General features: G+C 34.0%; 1 protein-coding gene across 2 annotated transcripts in view; it reads left to right on the top strand.

Moving 5' to 3' along the window:
- The window catches only part of neb (kinesin family member nebbish), a 146,865-nt gene that overhangs the window by 26,477 nt on the left and 93,559 nt on the right, over nucleotides 1-26,829 (top strand). The window contains exons 2-3 of one of the 2 annotated variants that reach the window (XM_017638878.1): nucleotides 16,929-17,542; nucleotides 17,606-17,786. In XM_017638878.1, coding sequence (XP_017494367.1) covers nucleotides 16,929-17,542; nucleotides 17,606-17,786 — 795 coding nt within the window. Of the gene's footprint in view, nucleotides 1-16,928; nucleotides 17,543-17,605; nucleotides 17,790-26,829 lie in introns of both variants that reach the window. The other variant, XM_017638869.1, reaches the window with a different exon arrangement.

The raw sequence follows: 26,829 nt of genomic DNA, 5'->3' as shown, positions 1-26,829 counted from the left end.
TATTAATCACATTCAACATTCAGTCAAAAGTAGTGATAGAACGATACGAGTACCGAGTACAGAATATCGATAATTTTCATGAGTACTGAGTAGTATCACACAACCTACACACAAGTACTGAGTAAATATCGCGAATGCCGAAAAGTATCGACGAGTTAAGAACTTCTTTAAGTAATTTTTTTTTTTAATTACCCAATAAATATTGTGGCGAACGTTCGAATATTAACTTCAATATCCAATATGAATGCTATGAAAATGAACATAAAGCTCATTTACTTTAATACTGTCATAACTCAAAAAACCGAAAACCCGAGAAACGCGCCTTTAAAGTTTTTAATTCACATATCGTCACCCTCATGCCAGAATCATGAATGTGCAAATTTATCAGTTTTGTGTTATTGGGTTGACTTGGTTAATCTTTGGATTTTCTATGTTATACCAAAACCCAGAATACCACGCGTACACGGAAAGTAAATATTTTACAATTTCAACTGCATAAATGTAGAGTNTCATTCGATTTTCGCGAAGAAAAGCCTTGAATGTACTAAATGTGCGCTCGACGTAAGTTGATACAAGTGGAGCCCAATTTAAATATGGAACGTTTGAAACGTTCATATTATCAGAAATAAGGGCGTTTTCCTCGCCCTTTACAATTTTATCCACATCCCTTATTGTCTTCGAGCCTACGTTAGCTGAGAAAACGGCTTTGAATTTTTTCAACACCAATTTGGCAAGAGGTCCCTGTGCTTCTAGAAGCTGCATAGGCATGTGTATATTTTTTAATCTTAAAAAAAAAAATTTTGTAAGTGCTATAATGACTTTTTTAAAGGTAGAAAAGGCAAAAAAGGCAAATATCTTAAAAAAGGCAAAAAAAAGCAAATATCTTAAAAAAGGCAAAAAAAGGCAACTTCAAATGTGTATATATGGAATCAGGGAAAGCTAAATCGTGGACATTCTTAATCGAATATACACTATCTCTTTAGCAGAAAAAAAGACAATTTCCATAAAATCCGTTCCCTGCTAATAATTATAATTAATACATATTTTGTTCTAGTGAGTTACTGGAACTTGACACAGTTATGACATTTTTACACAACCTAGAAGAAAATGTAGCGGTCATTTCAACACTGGCTTCGGGTAAAAATGTTTAAATAATTGAAAAACGAATATCTTGCCTCCCCTTTGATATTGAATGGTGGAAGAGGATGGTCTTCCGATTCGACAACTTGCCCACTCTCCAGTATAAGGCAGCCGTCGTTAACCCACCTATTCTACCTTCGTTGTGAAATCCAGCCCATTCTTGAAGAACATTTTTATGAAAGAGAGCTTATCTTTCCAATAGAGAATGGTCTTGACCACATTTGCTTTTCGTCTTCTACATTTGCATTTAATTTTCAAAGTAAAGTTATTAATGAATACATGTACGCGTCAAACAATTATAAAATATTTGCTTTTAAAAACTTGGAAATAAGCTGTTTGTTATAAACATTTAATTTACGCATGTAAAACTCATTTATCGGAAGTTTATTCCAAAAACTCCTTTACATCAGATTAAAACTATAAAGAGCAGTGACTATTCAATTTACAAATAGGAAGAGGTGAAAAAAGCAAAGCAATCTGATTTTTGTTTACTTTTTGCGTTGGCTTTGAGAATACTTGGAAGTACGAGTATTATCGATACTTTTTTGCAAATATGAGTACTGGCATCGATACTTTTTTAGAGTATTCTATATGAGTATTAGTATCGTTACTTTTCTAAAAAGTTCTTTCACTACTCAAAAGTGGACGCTTTTCTGGACGAGATCCGTTTTCTATGGCAAAAGTCCTGCTGATAATATGAACTATAAGTGTAGGTAGAATTGAAAGTTTCAGTGTAAATATACATATATCATCCACATAATTTGGTATGCAGGTATTGTAAATGTTTTTGTTTTGCCATTTTTAAAAGAATGAATTGGAACTTCTTTAGAAATAAAATAAATTTGCCTGTTAATTTTCTCCAAAGTTCATAAAATTTAGTACGTGGAGCCAAGAAGGTTTTGTAGGAGGTGGGTGTCATAGTAAGAAACTCTTCAGTATCTTCTAAATTGGAAAATTTTGGCGTAAACGAGCAGGACACACCGAATTTCATCAACAACTTTTATTTTTATTTTTTTAATTTGAGCTTATTTTTCTTGAATTAGTGGGTGATAATGTAAACCGATTTCGACGTTCTTTGAGATTTATTTTTTTCTGGTTAAAACCAGCATATACTCTGAATTTCATTAAAATCGGATAACATTTACTATTTCCGCCCACAAGAACTCTGGGTATGGCAGCCCGTCCAATTTACCAATTTTCCACATTTCTTCATTCCTAAGTGCCGAATAGCGCATATACGAAATTTCAGCGACTTTGAAGTACGGTTACTACTTTTGGCCGGTGCTTATATGGAGACGTCCCACTGTGCGAAGTCGCTACGAAGTCGTTTGGCAAATTGGGGAAATAAATACAATATAAGTATATTTGTGTCCGTTGACGTGAAGGCAGTCGTTGATTTTGGAATGTTTTCCCTTTCTTCACTTTCTTTTTTCATAGGGAAAGTTGTAAAGGCAGAGAAGACATTAGGGCGCTCCTTATTCATAATAGGACGATTGTTTAACAATAGCTGACGAACGACACACGCAAAAAGTTGGGAGTTGGCCATGGTTTTGCTTTGTGTTGGCGTTAGCGTCGCCAATTCCTGGACCGCTGCATATACATATTTTCATAATGGGGTCGCCCAATTGATACATGGTAAAAGGGTCACATCTTGCGCTACCGCTTCATGAGCCTGCCCGCATATCTCACTCTCTCTCGCATAGCAGGCAGGAGTGCATGCAAGAATGATAAAATACAATATTTTCTGGATCGTGGAGTGCGTGGTTGGCTTGATGTGCACCTATACAACATACGGGCACATTGAGCTCGCTACATAACCACTCGCAAAGGTAATCCCTACCTCCTCTACTACTCTAACACGACCATGGTTGCCACAATTGGTAACTTTCTACCAAAATTGGTAACTTTTAAGCGGTTTGGTAACTTGGTAACTTTTATTTCATTTTGGTAACTTTTGCAACCAAACATCTATTTGCATTACTAGAAAAAAATTAATTATGTTTTGCATGTGCGTAATTATTAAAACCTTTCGAGTTTCAGTGGCGGCACTAAAATTAGAGTTATCTTATATTCGAATACTGGAAATATTTGAATTACAGTGGCAGCACCACGTGCTATACTTCTTAAACAACAATCGAATTTTTGCGATATATTTTGAATTCTACCATCTCACATTTAATACTGGAAATACTGTTTGCAACAATAGTACTGTAAAATTAGTATACAAAATTCGGCCATCTGGCAATTTTTGGTAAAGTCCATAAATCGTTTTGATTATTCCGGCACACAAAAAAAAAATGTCGGGTACTTTTTACCAGACGCACCTACTGACATGTATTTCGACCCAATGAATCCGAATCTGAGGTCCGTTTGACACGTACAGTAAATTATGAAAAACCGAAAAAATGAGAATTTTCGCAATTTACTCGAAATTGTGTACGCGTCAAATGGACGGTTAAAAGCGCCCGCAACCTTTTTTTTGTGGGCCGGTGCTATTATTCCGTGAGTCGCAGGTTCAAATATCGACACATTCCGAACGAAAAATGGCACTGAAGATGGCACAACGCCGAAACCGGTTTTGTCTCTAAAGGCCAATTTCACAGTGCGTAGTTAACCCCGAATCGACAGTTAACTAGAGATTTTCAGTACAAAAATCTGTAGTTAACTGCCGATTCTGAGTTAACTACGCATTGTGAAATTGGTCCTAAGCCAAATTTGGCAAGGGATGACGGAAAACCGTTCCACATTACATTATACTCCTACCCTGTCGGAAACACCAACAATGAAAATGAGAATANTTACATTATAATCCTACCCTGTCGGAAACACCAACAATGAATATGAGAATATCGGCGCATGCTGTAATTAGTTGATAGAAAAATATTTTCTATTAAAAAAAAATCATTATAATTGTCAATAGGATTTTCAATCTTGATAATTTATTAAGAAAATAGATTTTAACTTCTGTGCTAGAACTGTGAGTTCTTGATAAATAATTAAAAATTGATAAATTATAAAAATATGGAATTTATTAAATAAGCGCACAGAATCGGGCTNTGAGATTTCAAAAATATTTTTGAAAACATATGTACATACATATATGGGCAAATCTAAAAAATAGGAACACTTTCAAAAAAAAAATTTTAATTTTTAAATTTGTGAGCACACGTATGTTTTATATATAGTTTTATTCGTAATCCCTTAATAAATCGATTAATATAAGTGTAGTTCATTTTCATCAAGTGCTTCAAAAGTTAGACGAGGAATGAGCATGAAATAGAAAACAAAAGAATAAGCTGGGTTGAAATTATGCTGTTCAAGTTATAAACTTTGAAGAAAGAATTTGAAAGTTGAACTCACTTATTTGGGATGTTCTAAATTCAATGGCATGCCCTGTTTTACCAGATTGGCTCCGATTTTCGAGATAACGGTACTTGAAAATTTGATTAAATTTTAACTATTTTGTAAATAACTCCCTCAGTTTTGAAGTTATTTTACTAAAATTTTGCACATAATAGTTTTTTAATATTACCTTAATTATTCCTTAAAATTATAGAATTAGCAATAACTCTAACTTCATATCTGAGTAATAAATTGTATGCGTGCTATATGTTAAATTGAACCTATACTAAATTTCAACCTGTTTAATTGAAGGAGTTATAACGCAAAACAACGTCTCTGATCAATCAGTTGTATGGGAGCTATATGTTTTAGTGAACCGATTTCGATGATTTTATGGAATAGTTAAGGTAATATTAAAAAACGGTTATGTGCAAAATTTTAGTAAAATATCTTCAAAACCCAGGGACTTTTTTATAAAATAGTTAAAATTTAAGCAAAGTTTCTAGTACCGCCNTTAGGACGCCATTGAATTTAGAAGGCTTCAATTAAGTAGGAGCAACTATCAGAACATTTATTGAAAAAAAGTTGCTTTGATACCACTCTCGAAATATTCTGACCAAAAGAAGGAGCATCATTAAAAGTAGTAAATCAGGGTTTTTATACACTTCTAGAGACAAATTTTTTGAAGCATTTTACAGGTATATGTAATTTTATAAGGACTAGCAAATGTGCCTTTAATTAAAGTGTTTTTGGAATAAAAATTACGCTCAAGATCGCAGAATATTTTATCTTTAAAAGTTGGTTTATTCTGAAAGCACAGCTCTTGCTAAGGTATCAAATTATTCGTAATTGTTTGTAGTATACAATACATACATAAAAATTTCTTAAACTTAAATGCTTCAAAAACTATACGCGATAAACCAAAAATTTTGAAAATTGTGAAATGTGGAATTACAGACTTTGAGTTACTTGCCACTTCGTTATTTTTTAATGCACCCTTTTCTTACCTACTACATATGAAGTGTACACATACATAAGTACTAATTGCACATAACATTTCAAATCAGTATACGGTGTACTTCAAAAGTTATGACATAATTAATTTTTCACCTCTTAAAAATTACATAAAAAATTCACTTGTTTTCATTATTATTTTTTATTAAAACACCTATAATTCAAAAGTTATGCAGCAAATTGATCCACATTTTTTGAGGCTTCAAGTATACGTCAATGAATTATATCCAAAAGCAACCAGCTTGATATAGTTTCCAACAGTGAAAATAAAGCTAAACAACACAAAGGTTACCTGTTTTTTAGATTTGCCCATTTACACTTTTGTTATGAAATATATCAGTTTTATTCAGTGTATTTTTTTCTCAGTGAAGATTTGGTAACTTTTGGTAACTTTTCTTGAGACATTTTGGTAGAAAAAAATTTTGGCGAACGACAACCATGACCACAACTCTAAACCTGGTCTCCCGCTCTCCCTCAGCTAAACAGAGTGTATGAGGGCGTCAGACAAAGGTGTGCTTACACAATTTCATTTAGCCATTTGAAAAGTAAATTCATATAAAATAAACATGGGCCAAAGCACGCCAAACCCATGCTGTTTCTATATATTACGGCTGCAGCGCCATCCTTGGGTCTCATTTCTGCAAAACCATTGCTTATCATGAAATGATTACGTATTATAAATTTCAACCAGGTTTTATTAAAAATAAAGATTTTCTAAATATCTCGCTTCCAACGCCACCCAGCAGGTCCATTTCTTGCAAACGAAGTCATCATACAGGAGGCTCACATTGAGTCACACATGACTCAACTCCAGTGCCACCAAGCGCGTTTTCTAGTAGTTAGTCTATAATAGGACCATATGTAAAAGGGATAACATCTGAAAATTTGACTGAACTCTATCCAGTGGTTTTTGAGTTCAGTTCGAACAACAAAAACAGCTACCATTTTATGTATATAGATACTTAAGTCCAGCGCAAGTGTATTTTCCGCATTTCGTTCAATAAGTACTCCTTGCATTGTACTCTACTCCCACGGTGGAGAGAATACAGAGGTGGCGCCGATGACGATACCGCTACTCGGCTCTCAGCGATTTTGACAGAATCAGCTGTTTTGGTGACGTCATAGTAGAGAAGACAGCAGTAGTGATGTGCTGAGTCAATACTTTTAAGTACCCAATACTCTCGATACTCGGTACCGAAACATTTAGGTTTCGAATAAAAGCGCACATAGGCCAAAAATATGGAAAAAACGCCTAACAAAACCCGAATGTAAGAGCCAATAGAGCTTTTTTACTGATTCAAATGAAAGATGTATATATGTCGGTTCGATGCCATAATACAGAGAAACCCTTACTTGTTTGAAGCATTTTTGTTCCAGCTGAATCGGACGATATCATTTTTGTAGGCCTGGGATAGATTCTGTAACCAGTTAACGACAATTTTCGAATCGGTATCGTTTTTGTCGACGTTTGATATCAAATATTTCTAAGTCAACAAGTGCGATATCGATCCGAAACTTGTCGCTAACTGGCTACAGAATCTCTCCCCTGAAAGGCTTCTTCATCCGTCAAAGTATTTTTCTTGAACCTTGGATCGACTAAGGTTAAAACTGATAAAATAATATTTTTCTGTGGCGATAAGTTCAAGTGTTTTAGCCGATATCATATAAATTAGTAATGAAAGTTTTTTCTAAACCTGAAATGCATATAATGGCGAGGGTTTAATGTAAATAATCGGTATCGCATACCGAAAAGGAAGTATAGTACCGAAATCTTTTTTAAGTATTGGGTACCGAGTATTGGGGACAATTCAGCACATCACTAGTCGCCCTCATTCTCGCCGCTCTCAGTTGTCAACTCTACGATGACGTCACGCTAAAATTACTCTCACGAATTCTGCTGCAATCGGCGCAATCTAGTATTCTATCATTCTTGCTCTACTGAGTAGAGTCTACTGAGTAGAGTCTACTCCCAACACATTGTTACTCTTTTTCCGCATACATACACTACTTGGCGTTGAGAGAGTAAATTCTTGACGTACTTGCTATTACTCCACCAAAGTAGGTACTCTACTTTCTCTCATCGCGTACGAGAGATGTTCGCTGCTGCCAAAAGGGAGTAGCAAATCTACTCTCTGTATACATGAAGTACTGTAAGTACTTGCGTATTTAATTTCAATTCTGGTTGTTAGCCTACTAGTTGATATCGGTTGCGGCGCTCGCTAGCGAAATTGAAGGAGTAAACATAGAATATGGAAATTGACGATGTAAGGAAATGTTTACGGCCTTATTTATCACAGCGCACGGCAGTGCGCGCGATTAACGAAGGCAGCCACAGTAGCATGCTGAAATGACTCGCTTATATATACACGAGATTTGGAAGTTTTTATCCAGACGTCCAAACGACATGTTGATATCGTTGGAAAGGTCTTGCAGAGTGTGTCCAGAAAATGTATTCAAGCTTCATAAACGATTAACCGGATTCTTAAAAATTAGGCTAAAGTGTTGCGAAGCAAAAACGTTTTTTTGCTTTTGCCGGTTTTGGGGGGCATGTGGGTACACCCAACATATTTAGTGTTATTCTATAGGCCAATACCTCTCAAACGATACCTTATATATTAAGTTCCGGCTACTAGTTGGAAAGATATAGAGGTAAATGTGTTTTGGTTCGTGTCTCCACTACGAGATGCTTTCGTATGTATGTGGCGTCTGTACGTACGTTCATTTAATTTTGTTCAAACTTTCAGAAATTAAAGTACAAAAAAAAACTAAGACGGTTTTGTTCCAGGATATCTTGATTCGTATGCCTTTGTGGGCGTGGCTGCTGCCTGAAATTCGGAAAAGGCAATTTTTTATACTACCACTGAGGCCGCATTCTCAGTCCATGTCATTAACTTGGATATCAGTAGAAGGGTCTTCAAACAAGCTATCTAACGCCATCTTTTGTGTTTATAAAATATAAATATGTCATAACGTTATCGCCTGAGAACTAAAAATCGGGCTGCTGAAAATATACATTTCGGGCATTTTCTCAAAAACTGGTCAGTCGATTTTATTCTAAGTTTCCAGAAATCTAACCCAAAACCTAAGCTTTCATCTGGTATATAGCTTATATCCGGGAAAACTCTTGTTGTGGAGATATTGTGATTCAAATTGAAAAAATTTCGCTCCAAACAGGGTCAAATGGTTAAAAATTAACATATCCGTCTAATTTGGTTACTTTAAGATATAAAAATAACATACCCAGTTCCCCGAAAAAAATTTACCATTCCGCGATTGTCACTTAAACCGAAATTCCCTGCAAATCGGGGGGTTTTCCCGCCAGTTGACAAGTTGAAGGATGCAGCTGTGCTAATAGCTTCGTACATGTCTTGGAAACCACAATTTGTGTGTATTTTAGAGTTTTTTTCCAAGATAATGCAAAACCGCGTATGTGAAGTTGCAGAAATTATTTTCTAGAGCGTAAAACACTCATATTTTAAAATGGTTTTCTTTTTTATAAAGCAATCGCATTTCTGGCTAGTATATTTCAGGACAAATGGAGAAGGATTGAGCCAAGAGCTTCTGTGAGCAAATCCAATTTTTCGCAGCAAATGTCAGTTACGCGGTTTTGCAGAATGACGATACGCGGTTTTGTACTTTGAGTAAAACTACTTGAGAAAAAAACATTAGTTTAATAGCACAAGTGCAACACCGTACACGTGATAGAAGTAAAACTTCTTTAAAAAAAAAGCACATGTGTGCGCCCCACACCCCGTAGAAATCTTAACATAAAAAAACTACGAGACAATCAGACGAATACAGTTGTTTATTGTATCCAAAGTTGGTACCAAGTTGATTAGTTTTTATCATTTCTCATATTTTCTTTTATTTTTAATTTTTTCGAATACAAAGGATATGATCATTTTTTCGCGTTATTCCATATTCGAAAAATTATATGTTTCAATGGACACATCGATTTGAATACAAATTTAGATTTAGATAATATTGTTAGCAATTTGTTTGAGAAAAATAACACATATAGATTATTGTTTGTATTTTCGTCGATTTTAAATTTGCTACCCCAAAATAATTGATATCAAATAAAACACCTCTTTGAGGTAAAATTTTCGAGTGACGAAAGCTAAACTAGAAACACAAAATTTATGATATCAACTTCGTGACGAAAATTATACGCATTTTTTAACTGCCTTTGAAACGTACGGAAAATCTTTTTTTATTTATTCGGAACGTTGCGAAATGCCGTCTACTGCTAGAAACATAAAATAAAAAACAGAACTTTTGCAACGATTCGTATGAATAAAAAAGATTTTCTGTGCGTTTCAAAGGCAGTTAAAAAATGCGTATAATTTTCGTCACGAAATTTATATCATAAATTTTGTGTTTCTAGTTCAGCTTTCGTCACTCGAAAATTTTACCTCAAAGAGGTGTTTTATTTGATCAAAAATAACGTAGATTTAAACAGTTGTTTAATGTGACATTTTAACATAAATCTTTTGTATTTCAGCAGCTTTTTAAATCTATGTGTGTACTTAAATTTTTATGAAAGTATTATTTCTCCTTTCTAATTTTCTATAAAACTATTTGCAGTCATTAACCAACATATAAGTTGTACGAAATAAAATTATTAGTGGCAAATCAAAATTTTAAAAAGTGCCGATTTTCACATTCGATAGTTGGACATGGTTGCGACGAGATGTACGAGCATTTTTTTCTTAAGAGCTGCATACTGATTTAAGAAATTTTTTATAGAAGCAAATTTATTTTCCATTTATTGTGCGTAATTTTATATGAATTTTTAGTTTTTCTTGAGAGGCTTTTCAAATAAAAAAATTTCGGAATTGTATGTACATATGTACATTAAAGTGGTCCAAAAATGTATGTAAAAAAAAATAAGGTCGAATTTTTAAAGCCTCCAGCCCCTAGGATTGTTCTATACCAACAAAAAATATACCCCTATTTTTTATTTTGAAAAAAGAACAAATTAGGGTACGCTCAAAGCGCTCAAAGTTTTCAATGTATTTTATATGGGGAAAAAACAACTTTTCGTAGAAATAGTGTAGAATTCTTGAAAATCAATATTTTTCGATCGGAAGTTTGCTTATCTTCAGGAGGTTCCCGGTAATAATACCCAATTGTTCCTTTAACAATTTTTTCATGGTAACTATATTTTATAGGTCCTAGAAAATGCAATGGGGGACCAATAAAAAATCTTTAATCATAAAAAATGGTTAAATAAACAACTGGATATTAATATTTGAAGTCACCTGAAGAGAACCACGGTTTTACGATTGAAAAATATTGACTTTCAAGAGTTTTATACCATTTTTACGAAAATTTGTTTTTTCCCCATATAAAATACATGGAAAACTTTGAGCGCTGTGAGCACTCCCTAAATATTTTTTGATTTCAAAATAAAAAAATATGGGTATATTTATTTTCGGTTCAGAACAATCCTAGGGGGTGGCGGCATTAAAATTCCGACTTTATTATTTTGGACCACTCTAATGTACATACATACGCAGCCATATAACTTGATTTCAAGAGAAACGAATTTTCATTGGGCACGTTCAGAAGGCGCAACAGCTCAGTAATTGGTGCGATTGCACCTTCTGAACGCGTTGTTGCGTACTTCTGATCAACTGAATATTTGCGTGTTAGATGATCGTAATATTTTTCTGATCATTTGAGACAACATGTTGGTGTGTACCTTTGAGAGTTGAATTTGACAGCTAATGTATGAAGTCGTTCAGAAGACGCATAACGATCACTGATTTTTTTTTAGCAACGGTTGCGCTCAACTGCTGCGCCTTCTGAACCTACCCATTGATAGAGTTTTTTTTTTGATAACACTGTGCGACAGCTCAAATCGGTATTGAGTAAAACCAAATGCAAGATATAGTTTTTGAATTTCATTGAGTTTTTTTTAATAAATACTAAAATTAGTGGTGTATGAATGGCGAAATAAAAACTTTATCCGATTTTTTTAAATCGAAACTACATTTTTACATATGTAGATATCGTCGCCTCAGAAAACGGATGACGAATGTGCAAAATCACGATTTTGGGATTTTGATGCAGATTTACTAAGTTGGACATGCTCTTTCGATTTCTGCAATCCATTTTTTTATATCTCCCTTAGTTTTTGAGATATTTCGTGCGCATTTTGTCGTATGTTACATAATATTAATGATTGGGTATGCCTTTTGTTGTATGTGCTGAAAATGCGTCACATACGACAAATTCCCATACAAACGTACCTTTTTTTTTAATCATAAAACATTTGTCGTATGTGGCACATACGACAAATTCCCATACAAATGTAATCTTTTTTTAATCAAAACATTTGTCGTATGTATCGCAAAACTTTGAACTTACGACAATTCGATGGTCCTCTACTATAACGATACAATTAATATTGAAAATTATACTAAGTAACTAATCTTAAAATTTTAAATTTTTAAATTTTAGCTTGCACTGAGTCTCCAATGAAATGAAAGAAATAAAAATGTACAAAAGACTGAATTTAAGTATTGTTTTTTGTTTTTATATAAAGAAAACGTATGTTCGTAACATATTTACAGCATAAGAGATGTACAGATTTTTTTTATTAAATACATGATTATGTTTTTGTTATTTTTTTTTCTAATAAGTAATCATTATTTAATAAATATGTCTGGTTTTTTCATCAAATTATACCATCGTCGTTGAAATAGATACTTTACTATTGTCGTATGTTCTGTGGACAAAACAAAGTGGTGAGTAAACGCTACTTACGACAAATGTATACGGAATGAAAAGTCAATTTTCTCATTAACGTTAAGAGATATTAAATGTAAAAATATGGAAAATCAAAACTAATAACACCAACTACGTCTCCTTCAAAAATTACAAAAATCTACCGTACAGTTCGGATTAATTCGACCTTAAACTTCAACGTCAATTTTCTCAAAACCGTGTTTTGTAACATTCGACATCCGTTTTCTGAGACGATGTTATGTACATGCATACATAAATATATTTAATATGAAATTGAAATTTTCACATCAGCTATCTTCAAACCCATGGTTTCAATGGTACGCATATCGTCAGGGTTTTCCCCACAACTTGGTTTTGCTGCAGTGAAGCGACAGAGCAAGTGACGAGAAAAAAATATATGCGGACACTTATATATGTATGTATCTATGCACATACATACATATGTACTTAGGTATGTATATCAGCATTTTAGTTGAAAGTACGTTTTGCTCGTCGCTCTCTTCATCGCTCCACTACATTCCTGTCCATAGTTTTATTCAGATACCACAAATGTATGTTTTCTTCGAAAATACTCAAGTACTACCAGTACAGTACTCTACTGTCAAATATCTTTTACTCGCAGTAGTTGCGGAAGGCAAAGTAAATACTCTACGCGTCTTGCTATTGATCGGTAGTTTACGTACGCTTGCAGAAACTGGTTTATGCTTACTCACACTTGACCTGAACGATGAGAGTAAAGGAGGGAAAGTATTTGCGCGGCGATCGGATGTCTTGTTGGGCCGTTTAAATGGAATTGCGCAGGAGTTTAATATGTATATAGATATAGCGATATCTTATACATATGTATATAGCGATATGATGAAATAATAGAATTTAGTTAAAATTAAAAGCTGATTCAAGTAGTTCTTATTTTTTTAGCGAATATTTAAATAGGACAATATGAAAAGTTATGAAAGTGAAGAATTTCTAGAGAGGAATTTTGAACGTATATTAGACCACCATAGAAGCATTATACAAAATAGATGTATATTGACTAAACAGACGGAAAATGGGTCTTGGATAAAAACTATATATGGAAAACATTATACGATCTGTCCTTGGAGTAATAATAATGCTAAATCAGGACCTGATACATGTAATTGCTATATCACAGAAAGACAACATAAAAATGTGAAATTAATAAATTTATATAATCGCTATTATAATGGAGAAAATAAGGAAAATATTGATTCAAAAAATTTTATATATGGGATTAATACATTCGATAAAAAAATTTCTAATTAAAACGATAAAACACATATGTATACATTTTCCATCACTATAAATTTAAACGTATTTGAGATTTGTTTAAAAAAATGTTAGCAGCGGAATTGGAGAAATTTTAAATACATATAGTTGTTATATTAAAAAAGAGCATGTTAAACTTTTCATGGACATAATCAACGAGTTGCGATATTATAAAACTACTGTTTTTAAATTAACAACCACAGGAATTCATAAATATGATTGCGTATATCCCACGCTAATAAATGCATGTGTATGCGCATTCTTTTATCAACGATACACAACCGCAAAAAAACTATTTGATGTGTACACAACTGCCTACAATCCACTTTTCTATCAAAACAGAAACATATAAAAAGAAAAGTCATCAAGTAAAAATTATTCGGAAAAAATATTTAAACCAATGACTGACTATCTATTATGTTATGAGGTTCTAAACATAGACAAAATATATTTTAATAAGGAAACGAAGAACCTTTACTTCAAGACTGAGGACAACATGCACATGGATTCATCTATGGATATGGAACGGTACATTTTTAAAGAAAAGTGGTTTGAGGATCCGCTATTTTTGGAGAAGTTGGAGGATTGCGTTGTCAGCGAAATAAATGAATACATGGAACACCATCTGACGGAGAACCAGCCAGTTGGATCGTTCTTCGAAATGGGCTTTTATAAACCATTTAGTTATATTTTAAAAATAGTATGACGCGTATTGTAGTTCAGCAACCTTTACGACTATGTATATATAAACAAGAAAAATATGCAATTATAGAAATAAATGATAATAATGTAAATCTCTTTATAAAATTTTATTAATTTAAATAAACGTAAAAAACAATTATATTTGGTAAAAAATTGCACTTTCATACAATAATAAATGCTAAATTGTAACCCTATTTCTTTAAATAAAAACGAATTATATTTTTCCACACATTTTATTTCCTCAAATTTCTATTTTTATCACACTACAAACATACAAACAGACAAACAACGATATCATTTATAATATTTAAAATCCTTCATTACACTGTGCTTTCTCTTATCAGCACTTCCAAACCCGAAAAAAAATATTTAATGGCTCAACGACTTGCCTTCAATCCTCCACATTCCATTAAATTAATTTCTGATATGAAAATCCACCTAAGACTTAATTGTCATCGGCGATATTAATGCTGACCTTGTATAACGCTTGACAGAAGAATTTACAATTAAATTGCAAATTCAGAATTAACATCAGTGATGTCAAGTAAGTCCCAGATGGGTTCTAACATCACAAAGTAGTTTTTGTGAAAATTGCAGATAGAGGGTATTGAATAAATATAAGTACATAGATATATTTAATAAAATAAAATAATTTTTTTGGTTTATTTGATTTGTTTATACTAAACACTTCTCACACCCGCTAGATGGCGCGGTAGCTCTACCGGGGGAGGGAGGTAGAGCACCTCACCGCCTTCTTCTAATGTGTCCAGAAATTCCACAAGGTCTTGCCGTAAAAGTTTGCAGAAGGTCATCGATCAAAACAACACATATACACACGAGACACTGATTAATTTTTAAAATTTTTATGAATAAATTCATTTAGAGAAACATAAAACCGTTTTTAACACCCTTTAATTAGCTTCACCTGTATGTTTGTATGTATGTATGTTTGTAATCGACTGCTTTGGACTCGATTTTGACCCACTTTAAACGGACAGATTTAATTCAAACTTTGTACACTTATCAAGAATCAGCGACAATATAATAATTTCATAAATTTATCTCATTATCCTGATTAGGATCGCCAGGATTAAATAATTTCCTCACACAGCCTCTGTGTGAGAGCAAGTGAGACAACTACGCTGTCTGCGCATGCGTACCGTCTACTTACTTTCCGGCTCGAGCACTCGAGCACTCGAGCATTTAGAAAAAATTTTATTTTTAACAATAAATCGAACTAAAAAATTAAAAATAAATATAGTTTAAAAAACTAAAAAACACGCTTTAAAAGCATATCAAACTAAAAAGTAAAAAAAAATTCTTAATGTAAGTTGAAAGTAATAATGAACAAAAAATACTAGTATTATTGTGAAAAAGCGTGGGGCGCTCTTTGCCATATTTTTCGTCTATCGAGCAACCCACACTTTTTCACAATAATACTAGTATTTTTTGTTCATTATTACTTTCAACTTACATTAAGAATTTTTTTTTACTTTTTAGTTTGATATGCTTTAAAAGCGTGTTTTTTAGTTTTTTTAAACTATATTTATTTTAAGACTCAAACCATTTCGGGGTTTTAGAATAGTCTAGTTTACTATGACGGACAAAATCTAAACTAAAATAATGTATGTACATTAGACTGCATCACTCCCCATTGCTGTGCCGTGTTTCCATTGGAATTATAAAATCTATTATATTTAAGACTTCCACTAAAATATTTCGAAAAAATATTAAGATTTACGTGAGCTGGACCGATTTGAAAGTACCTCCAAAAATGGAGTTTCTTATGAATCAAAATAGTTTTTTAAAGATTTTTTTGAAAAAATCCCCTCAAATGACAAAACGGTTTAAGCTTAAAAATTAGCATAAGATTATTAAAATTTTTTTTTTTTTAATTTCAACGGCATCATAATAATGAGATTTTTGATGCTGTTTCTTTACTTTTTTCAAAGATTGGTATAAGAAACACTTGAATAACTGAACCTAAACTATTCCGATTTAGACTTGTGAGGAATTATTGGAAAGGTATTTTCTCAACCTTTTTATTTCTTTGCTAATAAACTCATTCAAAATATGAAAACTAGGATGAACCAGCGTCATTCCAAGTTGAATTAAGATGTGTTGGTATTTGAAAATAAAAATTGGGACTTGAATGAGTTTTTTGTTTATTGCACAGAAATAAAAAGAATAGTTTTGGCCCAGTTATTCAAGTTTTTCGTAAATCAATCTTTGAAAAGGCTAAAAAACAGAATCAAATATCTCATTATTACGATTCCGTTGAAACGATTTGTAAATATTTTTATGCAGATTTTTTAAGCTTAATCTGTTTTGTCATCTGAGGGAATTGTTTTCAAAAAGTTTTTGAATAAACTATTTTTATTCATAAAATACTCCCTATTTCTAGGTATTTTCAAATCGGTCCAGCTCACGTAAATCTTAATATTTTTCCGAAATATTCTGGTGGACGTCTTCAAATATAATCAATTTTGTAATTCCGGCGGAAAGATCGCAACTTTTTTGGTGAGGCAGTCTAATGTACATATGTCAAAATATCGAATAGGTATGTACATATGTATGTATAAAAAAAATCACATAACCGTGAAATTTCGATAAATTTTAGTTTCTGATAACAATGATTGTCTTTACATTTTGATAATAAATATTAACCAAATTCACGCTTTTTTTAGGAAAATCTTGGCGGCAATTCTAAGACGGTTATGCTTGCTACCATTTCCCCAGCTAATGTTAATATTGATGAAACTCTGGCCACATTGCGGTATGCTTGTCAAGCGCGCACTATAGTCAATCGGGTGAAAGTGAACGAGTCACCTCACGATAAAATAATTAGGGAATTACGCGCGGAAGTGGACCGTCTGAAATCACTACGGAATGAATATGAACGCCAGCGTCGTCTGTCGGCCAATAGTAATCCGACGCCAAGAAAAATTATCATTGAAACATCAGTTGATGAGAGTGAAGTTGAAGCTTTGCGGCAGCAATTAGCCGAACGCGAAAGAGAGTTGGATAGAGCTCAAAAGTCATGGATGCAACGCTTGAAAGAAGCTGAAGACCAGCGAAAATCTGAATTGCGGCTTCTTCGGCGTAAAGGGCTGGCATTGGAATTATCAACGGATCAAAAGCATGCGTGTCTTGTAAACTTGACTGCAGATGCCATATTTAGCAATACACTATTTTATATTTTACCACCTGGACAGGTGAAAATAGGTCGCACACGCACATCCACCTATTGCAGTCAGCCGGATATTTTACTCGACGGCCCATTGGTTGCCTATCACCATTGGTAGGTTTCGGTATTTATCAATTTCATGTCATAGAATAATTAATTATCAACATTGTGTTTCAGTATAATTGAAAATAACGACAGCGAGCTGTTTATAATACCTCAAAATAAAGATTTCGAAACTTATCTAAATGGTGATCTTGTGACTGAGCGTCGTAAAATGTTGCATGGAGATCGCTTGGTGATCGGAGGTACACATTATTTTCGAATATCAAACCCGTTTTGTTCGCAGCGGAGTAAAAATGTGGTGAGTTCTTTCAAATATATTCATACATATGTCTTTGCACTTGCAAAAGGGACAAACAAATTTCGAATTTAATTTTCCATATAAAAAATAAATACTGATTTCGCCTGTCGCTAATAAAGTGGATGCAAATGTATGTACACTCAGAAAAAAGTCAGCCAAATATATTTCTACTAACACATGATTTGGTAACTATAACCAAATAATGTGACTATACCTAAATCATGTGTTGAGAAAAACATATTTAGTTGACGTAACTAAACTCTTTTCTCAGTGTATATAAGTACAATACAATTCAGACGCATAAATTAATAAGTTTATTTTGTTATTTAATTTACAAAGTAATTTATAATTTACTTTTCAAGCAATTGAGCGTTTCAATTCAATACCTTTCACGATAGTACTATCACTATCGATACTATCGATGTTTTCATCTATCGTGTCGAAAACTATATAGTGGTGGTACTATCGATAGTATCCCCGCTCTAGTTCAAATGCCGGCGCAGTATTTAAATGACTGATTCCCAAAGTGGTCCAGGTGGACCCCCAAGGTGACGTGAAAGAAATATGGGGTCCATGAGTTGTAAATGGGGGTTCACGAAAATTTATCTGGTTTCGATGTAAAGAACCAAAGCGGTTGCTTTATAGCCTCTTTATTTAACTTTAATTTTTTTGAGTGGTGTATAGTGCTCTTGACGCACTGCTGCACTTACTGTCACTATGTGTTTTCATACGTGGGGAAGCCTTAAAGGCCACCTGCAGACTAAAAAGAACCGGATGCTGGTATGACAATGAGTGGGGCGTGGCGAAAATTGCTGGCAGCAGAGATTTAAGCACTTGTGTCTTTTCATTGCTACAGGATAGTACGCCACCATTACCTTTGTTGCAGAGATTCTATAATGTTGAGTTCCCTGAGACTGAATGCTGGTTTGATTCCATCGCTGAGACCGAACTCACACATTGTCGAACCTTCAATGATGGCTCCAAAGCTAACTGGGTCATGATCTGGGGTCTTTTTCGAGGTTAATGGAGATAAGCTTCACTTTTCTGTATGGGAATATGCTTCGGTCTTCCAGGGAGAGGTAATTGCAATACTCAAACCCATGGACTACGTGGTGGAACATAGGTGTAGGGGAAGGAGTTTACGTGACTACAGTGACAACCAAGCTGCACTTAAGGCATTGACCAGCCCAGTACTTCGAACTAGTTCGGCAATGCAAGTCTCGACTAAAATATGATGGTGAGCATAACCACTTTGTTTTACTCTGTGTGCCAGGTCACTCTGGAGTACCTGGTTATGAGACATCTGATCATTTGGCCAGAGTTGGCTCAGACCAGGTATTCCTCGGTCCGCAACCAGTTTTAGCACCCCCACCTTCGGCAATCGAAGCCACCATCAGAAACTGGGTGAATACTTCGCTCAGAAATGACTGTGAGGCATCGAGGGGACGCAGGTGGGCAAAACTCATGTTGCCTTCAATCTCACAAGGTCTATCTAATTTTTTGCTCTGACTGAGCAGACGACACTGCAGACAACTTGTTGGACTGCTGACTGGTCACTTCACGTGGCACAAACACCTGACTGTCCATTTGCCCATCTTGCCTTGAATATGATGAGACGGTGTAACACTTTTTGCGCTTCTTGATTGCTTGGTTATTTGTCATCGATTTTTTTAAGTTGTAATTCGATGAAATCCATCATATAAATCAAAAGTAACTCTTCCGAGCGAGAGAGTATTTTGATGAATTTACGAGCTCTATTTTTTAAAACCTACAAGTGTATAATCACATTATTTTTATAAATAGAACACAAGAAAATATTTTACTTTTATTTTGGCCACTCTGAGTTTAGTTTTTGAACTCACCCTCGATGCAAATTTATTTTATTTATTTATTGTATCAGCAGGGGGTCCACCGAAACCAGTAAATTTTTGAAAGGGGTCTACGAGTTAAAAACGTTTGGGAACCTCTGATTTAAATGATAGAAACAAATTTTTTAATACACAAAACTTATAACTTCCATATGAAATTTCAATTTGTAAACGCTTGATAATAGCATTTTCAATCTTGATAATTTATCAAGAAAATAGCTTTTGATTTCTGTGCTAGAATTGCAATTCTTGATAAATAATAAAAAACTGACCAATTATAAAAAATGTATATTTACTAAGTGCACAGAATCGTTCTGCTAAAGCTGCAAGCTTGCTTTGCACGCCTTACCTACATCAATTTACTTTGATTTACTTCAAAAACTCGTTTGGTCAAATAGAGGCTTGGAACGCTGTCAAAGCTACCAGCTGTGAGTTAAAAAATCAAGGACTGTTCCCTTACACTAAGAAAAATTTTCCCCACAGAATTCCAGAAAATTAAAAAAAAAGAAACACAAAACAGTCTTTTCAGATTTATTTTAAATTAATGCAAATTAAAATTTGCATTTCAAAGGAATAATAATAATTATACATATACAGCTAAATTTACATTTATTCAAAACAAAAAAAACTCAAATTTTTCAAGAGACGACTGACCAGTAGTTTGACATCATAAATATCGCTAGCTTCTTTGTGTGAAAAGTTGTCCATATTTTGTGAAACCTGATATTTTGATATAGAAAGTAAGATAAATTAAGGATTAAGGTACTTGTTTTATTTTTTTCTAGTTTATATTCAATGAAAGGCAAATTTTCTAAGTCCAAAAAAGGCCTCGAAAATCCCATAAGGCCAAAATGCTACGAAATCTTTTAAGAAAGATCCAATCCTTCTGATTCGTATGGAGTTTTGCTTTGCTTTAAACACGTCAAATGTTGTATTTAAAGTTCCTGTAAAATCTGTAATAATGGTCTTAGCTGCTTCTCAGCCAGCGATATGTTAAATATAAATATGGAAACATAGAATCCTTTCTATTAAGCTTTGAATTACTTATATTATATATTTTTTTTAATTACGTAAGCAAATTTTTGTTCATAAAAGTGTGCAGCAGTTTGTTTGAATTCGTTTAGAATGGGAACATACCTTTTTGTCAAAAGCCTACAAAAAGCGTTCAAATAAAACATTCGCTTATTTCAAACTTTGAGGCGCTTAAAGCAAGTGAAGGAAAGCTACCATTTGGCCAGCCTTCATACGTTTTAGTATATTCCAAATAACTTTTGACAGTTCTCAAAGCAAAGCAAGCCTGCATTGGGCCAGTACCTTTAGACTTGTCTTGACTTACCTAGAAACTTAGACGCGATTACTCAGCGTGTCACCTATTACCTTTTCTCTTTGTTTTCATTCTCAGCACTTGTATTTGTACCTACTCTTAAAATTGTAAACGTTTAATTTGTTTTTACACCAAAATTTATACAAAATTACCATCAAAACAAATGTACTTACGCGGATCAAATTGTGATGGTTTCTATTTTATTGGGTAGGTTCAGAAGACGCATCAGTTGAGCGCAACCGTTTCTAAAAAAATCAGTGAACGTTATGCGTCTTCTGAACGGCTTGATGCATTAACTGTCAAATTCAACTCTCAAAGGTACACAGCAACATGTTGTCTCAAATGATCAGAAAAATATTACGAGCATCTAACACGCAACTGTTGAGTTGATCAGAAGTACACAACAACGCATTCAGAAGGTAAAATCGCAACAGTTACTGAGCTGTTGCGCCTTCTGAACGTGCCCATTTATATACAAAATGATATTTGTGTGACATATTTGTAGGGATTTTATTATGAAATGGCAGAATAATTCTCTCACGGCTCTCTTTGCACTTAGTAATTTAACTTAGAAATCCTAAATCTATAGTTCTCCAAGTTTCTAAGTGAAGTTGTTTTTTGGGTAACTACATACACGCGTAACTCATTTGCCAGATATACAATTTTCAAGTCAAGTCTAAGTCTTGCATAACTGAGCTTTTAGTCTGATAATGTTCAAGTTCAAGTGGCTAAAAATTACCGTTGATTTTTTTGCATTTTTTTTTTGTCGCATTTGCTTCCATATAACGAATAAACAAGATTTATTTTACAAGCTTTTGTTTAACTTGCTCTGTTTGCATGTATGTACGTATGTTAGAGGCAAATCTTGCAATAAATTTTTGGCCAACTTCCCGATGAGCTAGAGACTTGGAACTTCACAGTTGGCTCAGAACCAAAAAAATAGCACCTTTTTAGATGGATTTCTTAGAAAGATTTTGAGTATAAAGTTTCATGGTACATTCAATCTTATTAAAATAAAGTGCAATTAGCTAAGATTTAACGTAGATTTTTATCACTTTTTTGTTGAAATAAAGTAATTTTTGTATAGAAGAGGCATTTTCAGCAAAAAAATTGGCAAAAATCAACGGTAAGTCCTAGACGCCTTCATATCGAAAACCATTTCTTTTTAATGTTTGTTAATCTTTTAAGTTAAAAATTCGCAAAACAGATGTATTTCGCTACCTAAGGGTGAAAACGTGCCAAGTCCACTTTATTGAAAATTTAGTTTTTGATGCAGAATGACAGAAAATGCGAAACTCTCTCCTGAAAAACTTCAAAAAATTAACTTTGCGTCACATTTTCACCTTTAGGTAACGATTTGCTTTTTAAAAATGGTTTATATAAATAAAGGAAATGTAAGAAACTTAAATACAGACATTTTAAGAAAAGGTTAAAAAACTAATATCGTGAAAAGGTAATTTTTTCATGGTTTCTTTTACACTCTCTCTTAGAATTATCTGTAGAATCAGGAAATACCATGCGATTCATTAAAATCAAAATTTACCCAGCCTAATGCACATACATTCATATACAGTGACGGGCAAAACTGTAACATGGTGAAACACTTTTTATTTCAGCCATCGCTATCTTTCCAAGTTCTAACGACTTTCATACTTTTTTTGTACATTCTTATTGGTACACCTGTACTTCCTCATAATGATTTGAAGTAAATTAATGCAAATGTTACAGTTTTGCATTCATATACCTTTAATAACTTTTTAACAATTTTCACAAAAAAAAAAAAGAACTATTATCACAATGTTCAGTACCCTTTTGCTTATTTAGGTCTTTGATGCGATTTGGCATGCCTGATTTGTATCTCTGTAAAAATTCTGGAGGTAAACCCTAACATATATCCCTAGTTTGCTTTCACAGGTCATGTACTCTATTGGACGGACTTCGATACTTAGTAAGCTGTGCTTTTAGTTGACTTCCCAAATTCTCGATGAGATTAATGTCCGCGGATTGTGGAGGTCATTTTAAATTAGCAAATTTTTGCTTTTGTATCCAGTCTTTGCGAACATGTGCAGTTTGTTTTGGGTGATTTTTCAGCAGAAACTCTTATTTTTCGCCTACATCTTGCAAATTTTGTTGAAATATGAACAGATACTGTTCCTTTCGCATAATGCGTACTAACGGACCAAGAAAATTTTTGAAATACAACCCCAAACTATTATTGACCGACCACTGTAATTCACAGTTTGCCTAACATTATGCGCTTGGGCTTAATTTGGGTCTTTGATCCAATACCATGCCCGGTCATCTGATTGAAAGCGATTAATTTAATCTTGTCAGACCAAATAACCTTGAATTTAAACTTAAAAATGTGTTTTTTATTGCATTCTGAAAAGCCTAACATATCCCAATAGGCAATGGTCCGGTTTTCGTGCGATACAGAAAAATGCTGCCACAGTCCCATATGTATTTTGATCAAATTTGCTTTTTTCTTCTTTTATGATGACTTTGCGCTCAATTTGGCTATTCGTCGCCTCGCTGTCTACTGATTTGCATTAGAGTTTAATACCTTAAGAGCTTCTGTAATAGTGGCTGCATCGCTACTTGCTACTAAGTTCACAAGATATCGGACCGTAATATTTTTTGACAGACGGCCTTTGTCTTTGGGAACACTTTAGGCTATATTTTTTCTCAGTCTTAACATTTTCATTATGCAAACTCCACAATTTTTGCCACTTTTCCTGCGGTCCCGCCTCTCCGCAGTAAATCTATTGCACAAGGGAACAAAAATGGAAAACAATTTGGTGCATCGAATGTTAAAGCTGTTTTTGATAGACTTTTTTATGCTGATTACGAATCCGAGGTCAAAGTGTAAAAAATCGCGCTTTTTGCAATATATTAGAAGCTCTAGCAATGAAACAAAAGGTGACATTAGGCTTAAATAAAAGCTAGAAGTCTCGACTACTATCCCTGACCATCCCTGCACCTTGACTAGATGGTCACTTATAGTCATTTATTGAACAGCAAAACCTGATTTTGTGCGAAGTTTGAATACCCACCGCAATTAAACAAAAGGTGATAGAGCCGTATACTATGGCTCAAATTAAGGCTTGAACTTTTGACTACAGTTCCTGAAAATATCCCTGCACCTTGACCCTAAGGTCACTTACAGTCATTATCATAGGCTCAATCCTTATCCTTTCGTCCTGAAATATACTAGCCAGAAATGCGATTGCTTTATAAAAAAGAGAACCATTTTGAAATATGAGTGTTTTTACTCTCTAGAAAATAATTAATGCAACCTCACATACGCGGTTTTGCATTTTGTTGATACGTGGTTTTGTACTTTAAACGACGATATGTACATACATTTTACATATGCTATTTAACCGACAATAAAGTCAAACATTTTAGTGACGAATGGATTTTAAACAAAGAATTCAAGACATGGCTTTAAACTGCCAAAAATCAACGCGATTTTAACAACTTCAAACTGGCATAGAACTGGTTATAGAACAATGTCAATTTGTAAGCAAATTTATAGAATTTTCCTGAGTTTTGCACGAAATTTAGATAAATTTGTATGTTTTTGTAGTAGTATGAACTATGTTTTTATAAAAAATTAGCGGAAAATTTTAAGTAAAAAAGTTATATATGTACATTGTGAAAAATTCCCCGTGCCAAATACATATGTACATAAAAATGTATAATTTGGCGTGATTTTTATTTCAACTTTAATTTATGTTTTAAATTATTTAAAAGTATTAACATTGAAATTTTGTATTATGAAAATTTTTATCTATGAAATTTTATATTGTTTTCTTGTTTTAAATAGAAAATTTTCAAAAATACAGCATTGAAATTGGTGTCCAGCTTTCAAGAATGCAAAAGTTGGCCACCGTGCTCAAAACCAGTTGACAATGCAATACGAAAAATGAGTTAATCCGATAGGTGGCGCAGAAGTCGGGATATTTGAAAATCGCGTATTTATAGTCCGAGTTGGTTCATATTTAGAGTGGAAAGGAATAACTCCACTAAAAACTTTGCCGATAGGTGGCGCACGAGTCTATATATTTGGTAAACCAGTATTTATGGTCCAATTTCGTTCATATTTAGAAAGCTTCCCTGCAGCTAACTATTAACTAACTAGCAGTCGACTAGTGGCAACTATTTGTTAACTATTTCCTTTGGCCGTAACTAACTAAATTTGAAGGGCGATGACCGCAAAATAGTGATACATTCTATTACATTTTTTTATTCATTTTATTTAACATTACATATTTGCTTATTTGGTTACATGTTCTTTGTAGGTGGTCCTACATTTGAATTCTATCAGACATAACATCAAAATATTAATGTAAAATTTCGATTTGTCCTGAATTCGAAAAAGAATCTGCGAAGTGCAGAAAAAGTGTATTGAAAGTATTTTTTGTAGGAGGATATTTAAATGGAAACTTGTAAAGAAAGCAAACTCCGTCTGCACGACTCCTGCAACAACTCATTTAAAGTTAGTTTTGTCATAGCTAATTAGAAGTTAGTTATTTATCGTATTATCGTATAAGTTGGTTATTTTAGTCAATTGATATTTTTTTTTCTGCAGGGTGCTTTAAGAATATTTGGTTTTACAATTGGCTTATTATATGGAAGAAACCCGCAAAACCTCCGGCGAAAAAAAATTCCAAAAAAATTAACGGTAATTTTTAGCCACTTGAAACTTGAACATTATTAGACTAAAATTGAATGGGCTATAAAACTGTAAATTTCGATAAAAATTTGTTGCATTTTTTATAGTTTTCTACAAAGTTTTACGGCTCTATTGTGTATCAGTGACAAATATAATGACAAAAATATATGAAAAAGTTTAAATTTGTCAGTAAAAAAAATTTTGTCACCGATACAGAATTGGGCTATTAAACTTGGGTATATATGTGGGATGGCACGAGGGGTGTGCGTTCCGCTTGAAATAAAAGTCCAGTCTTTAATTAATAAACACAGTGCACAATTTATTTTAACATTCACTTTGCATTAAAACTATTACATTTTAGGGTTGAAGCCCGCGGTTCTGGTCGGTGCGTCGTTCTCAGTCGTGTGCTAGCGAAGGAGTGACGCTTTGTACAAAAAATGTCCGTTGTCTAGTATCGTCTATTTCGTTAAGTTTGTCCGTTCCCTCTATTCCCATTCTTCGTCAAGCAGTGTTGGTCCTGCGGGTCGCTGTCCAGTGTTGCTTAATGGCATTTAGGTCCGTTCGTCTTTGGAGTTGTCCGTCAGTCAAATCCCACATTCGGCCATCCTGAGTGCTTATTCGGCCTCGAATGAGGTACTCCACTTCTTCATGAACTCCGCAATAGTGGTGGTGCGTCTGGGTCCTTCATGGTCCCCAATCTTCTCAACCTCGTATCTTCCGTGCTCCATTTTCTTCACAATCTTGTATGGCCCAAAGTATTTCGCTTTCAATTTTAGTCCTGCTCCGTACTGAGTCCGCTTGATGGCTACTAGCTCGTTTACTTCATAGTCGACCTCGGCTCTGCGCTTCTCGTTGAATGTTCTCCGATTTTCCAGCTGGATGGCGGCGATATTGTTCCGCGCTTCCTGACGCGTTGCTTCTCTTGACGCATCGAGTTCGTCGACGGCCGCTTCCTCCAACAACTCTTGTAGCTGTGGCATTCCTGTCAATCGCATTTCAAGCCCTGTCAGAATCCGGAATGGCGATTGCTTGGTGCTCCTCGGCGGAGTGCTGTTGATCAGCTGCTGTACGCGATCCACGCGTTTATACCAATTCCCTGGATTCTCGCCCCCCAGCTTAGCTATCATTGGGATGACGATCTGGTGCATGCGTTCGACCTGGCCGTTGCCT

This window comes from Rhagoletis zephyria, unplaced genomic scaffold (genome assembly GCF_001687245.7).
Source record: "Rhagoletis zephyria isolate East Lansing unplaced genomic scaffold, Rhagoletis_zephyria_1.1 Rzeph_scaffold_00147, whole genome shotgun sequence".
In the NCBI taxonomy this organism is placed as follows: Eukaryota; Metazoa; Arthropoda; class Insecta; order Diptera; family Tephritidae; genus Rhagoletis; species Rhagoletis zephyria.
This window is presented reverse-complemented; position numbering and strand designations above follow the sequence as displayed.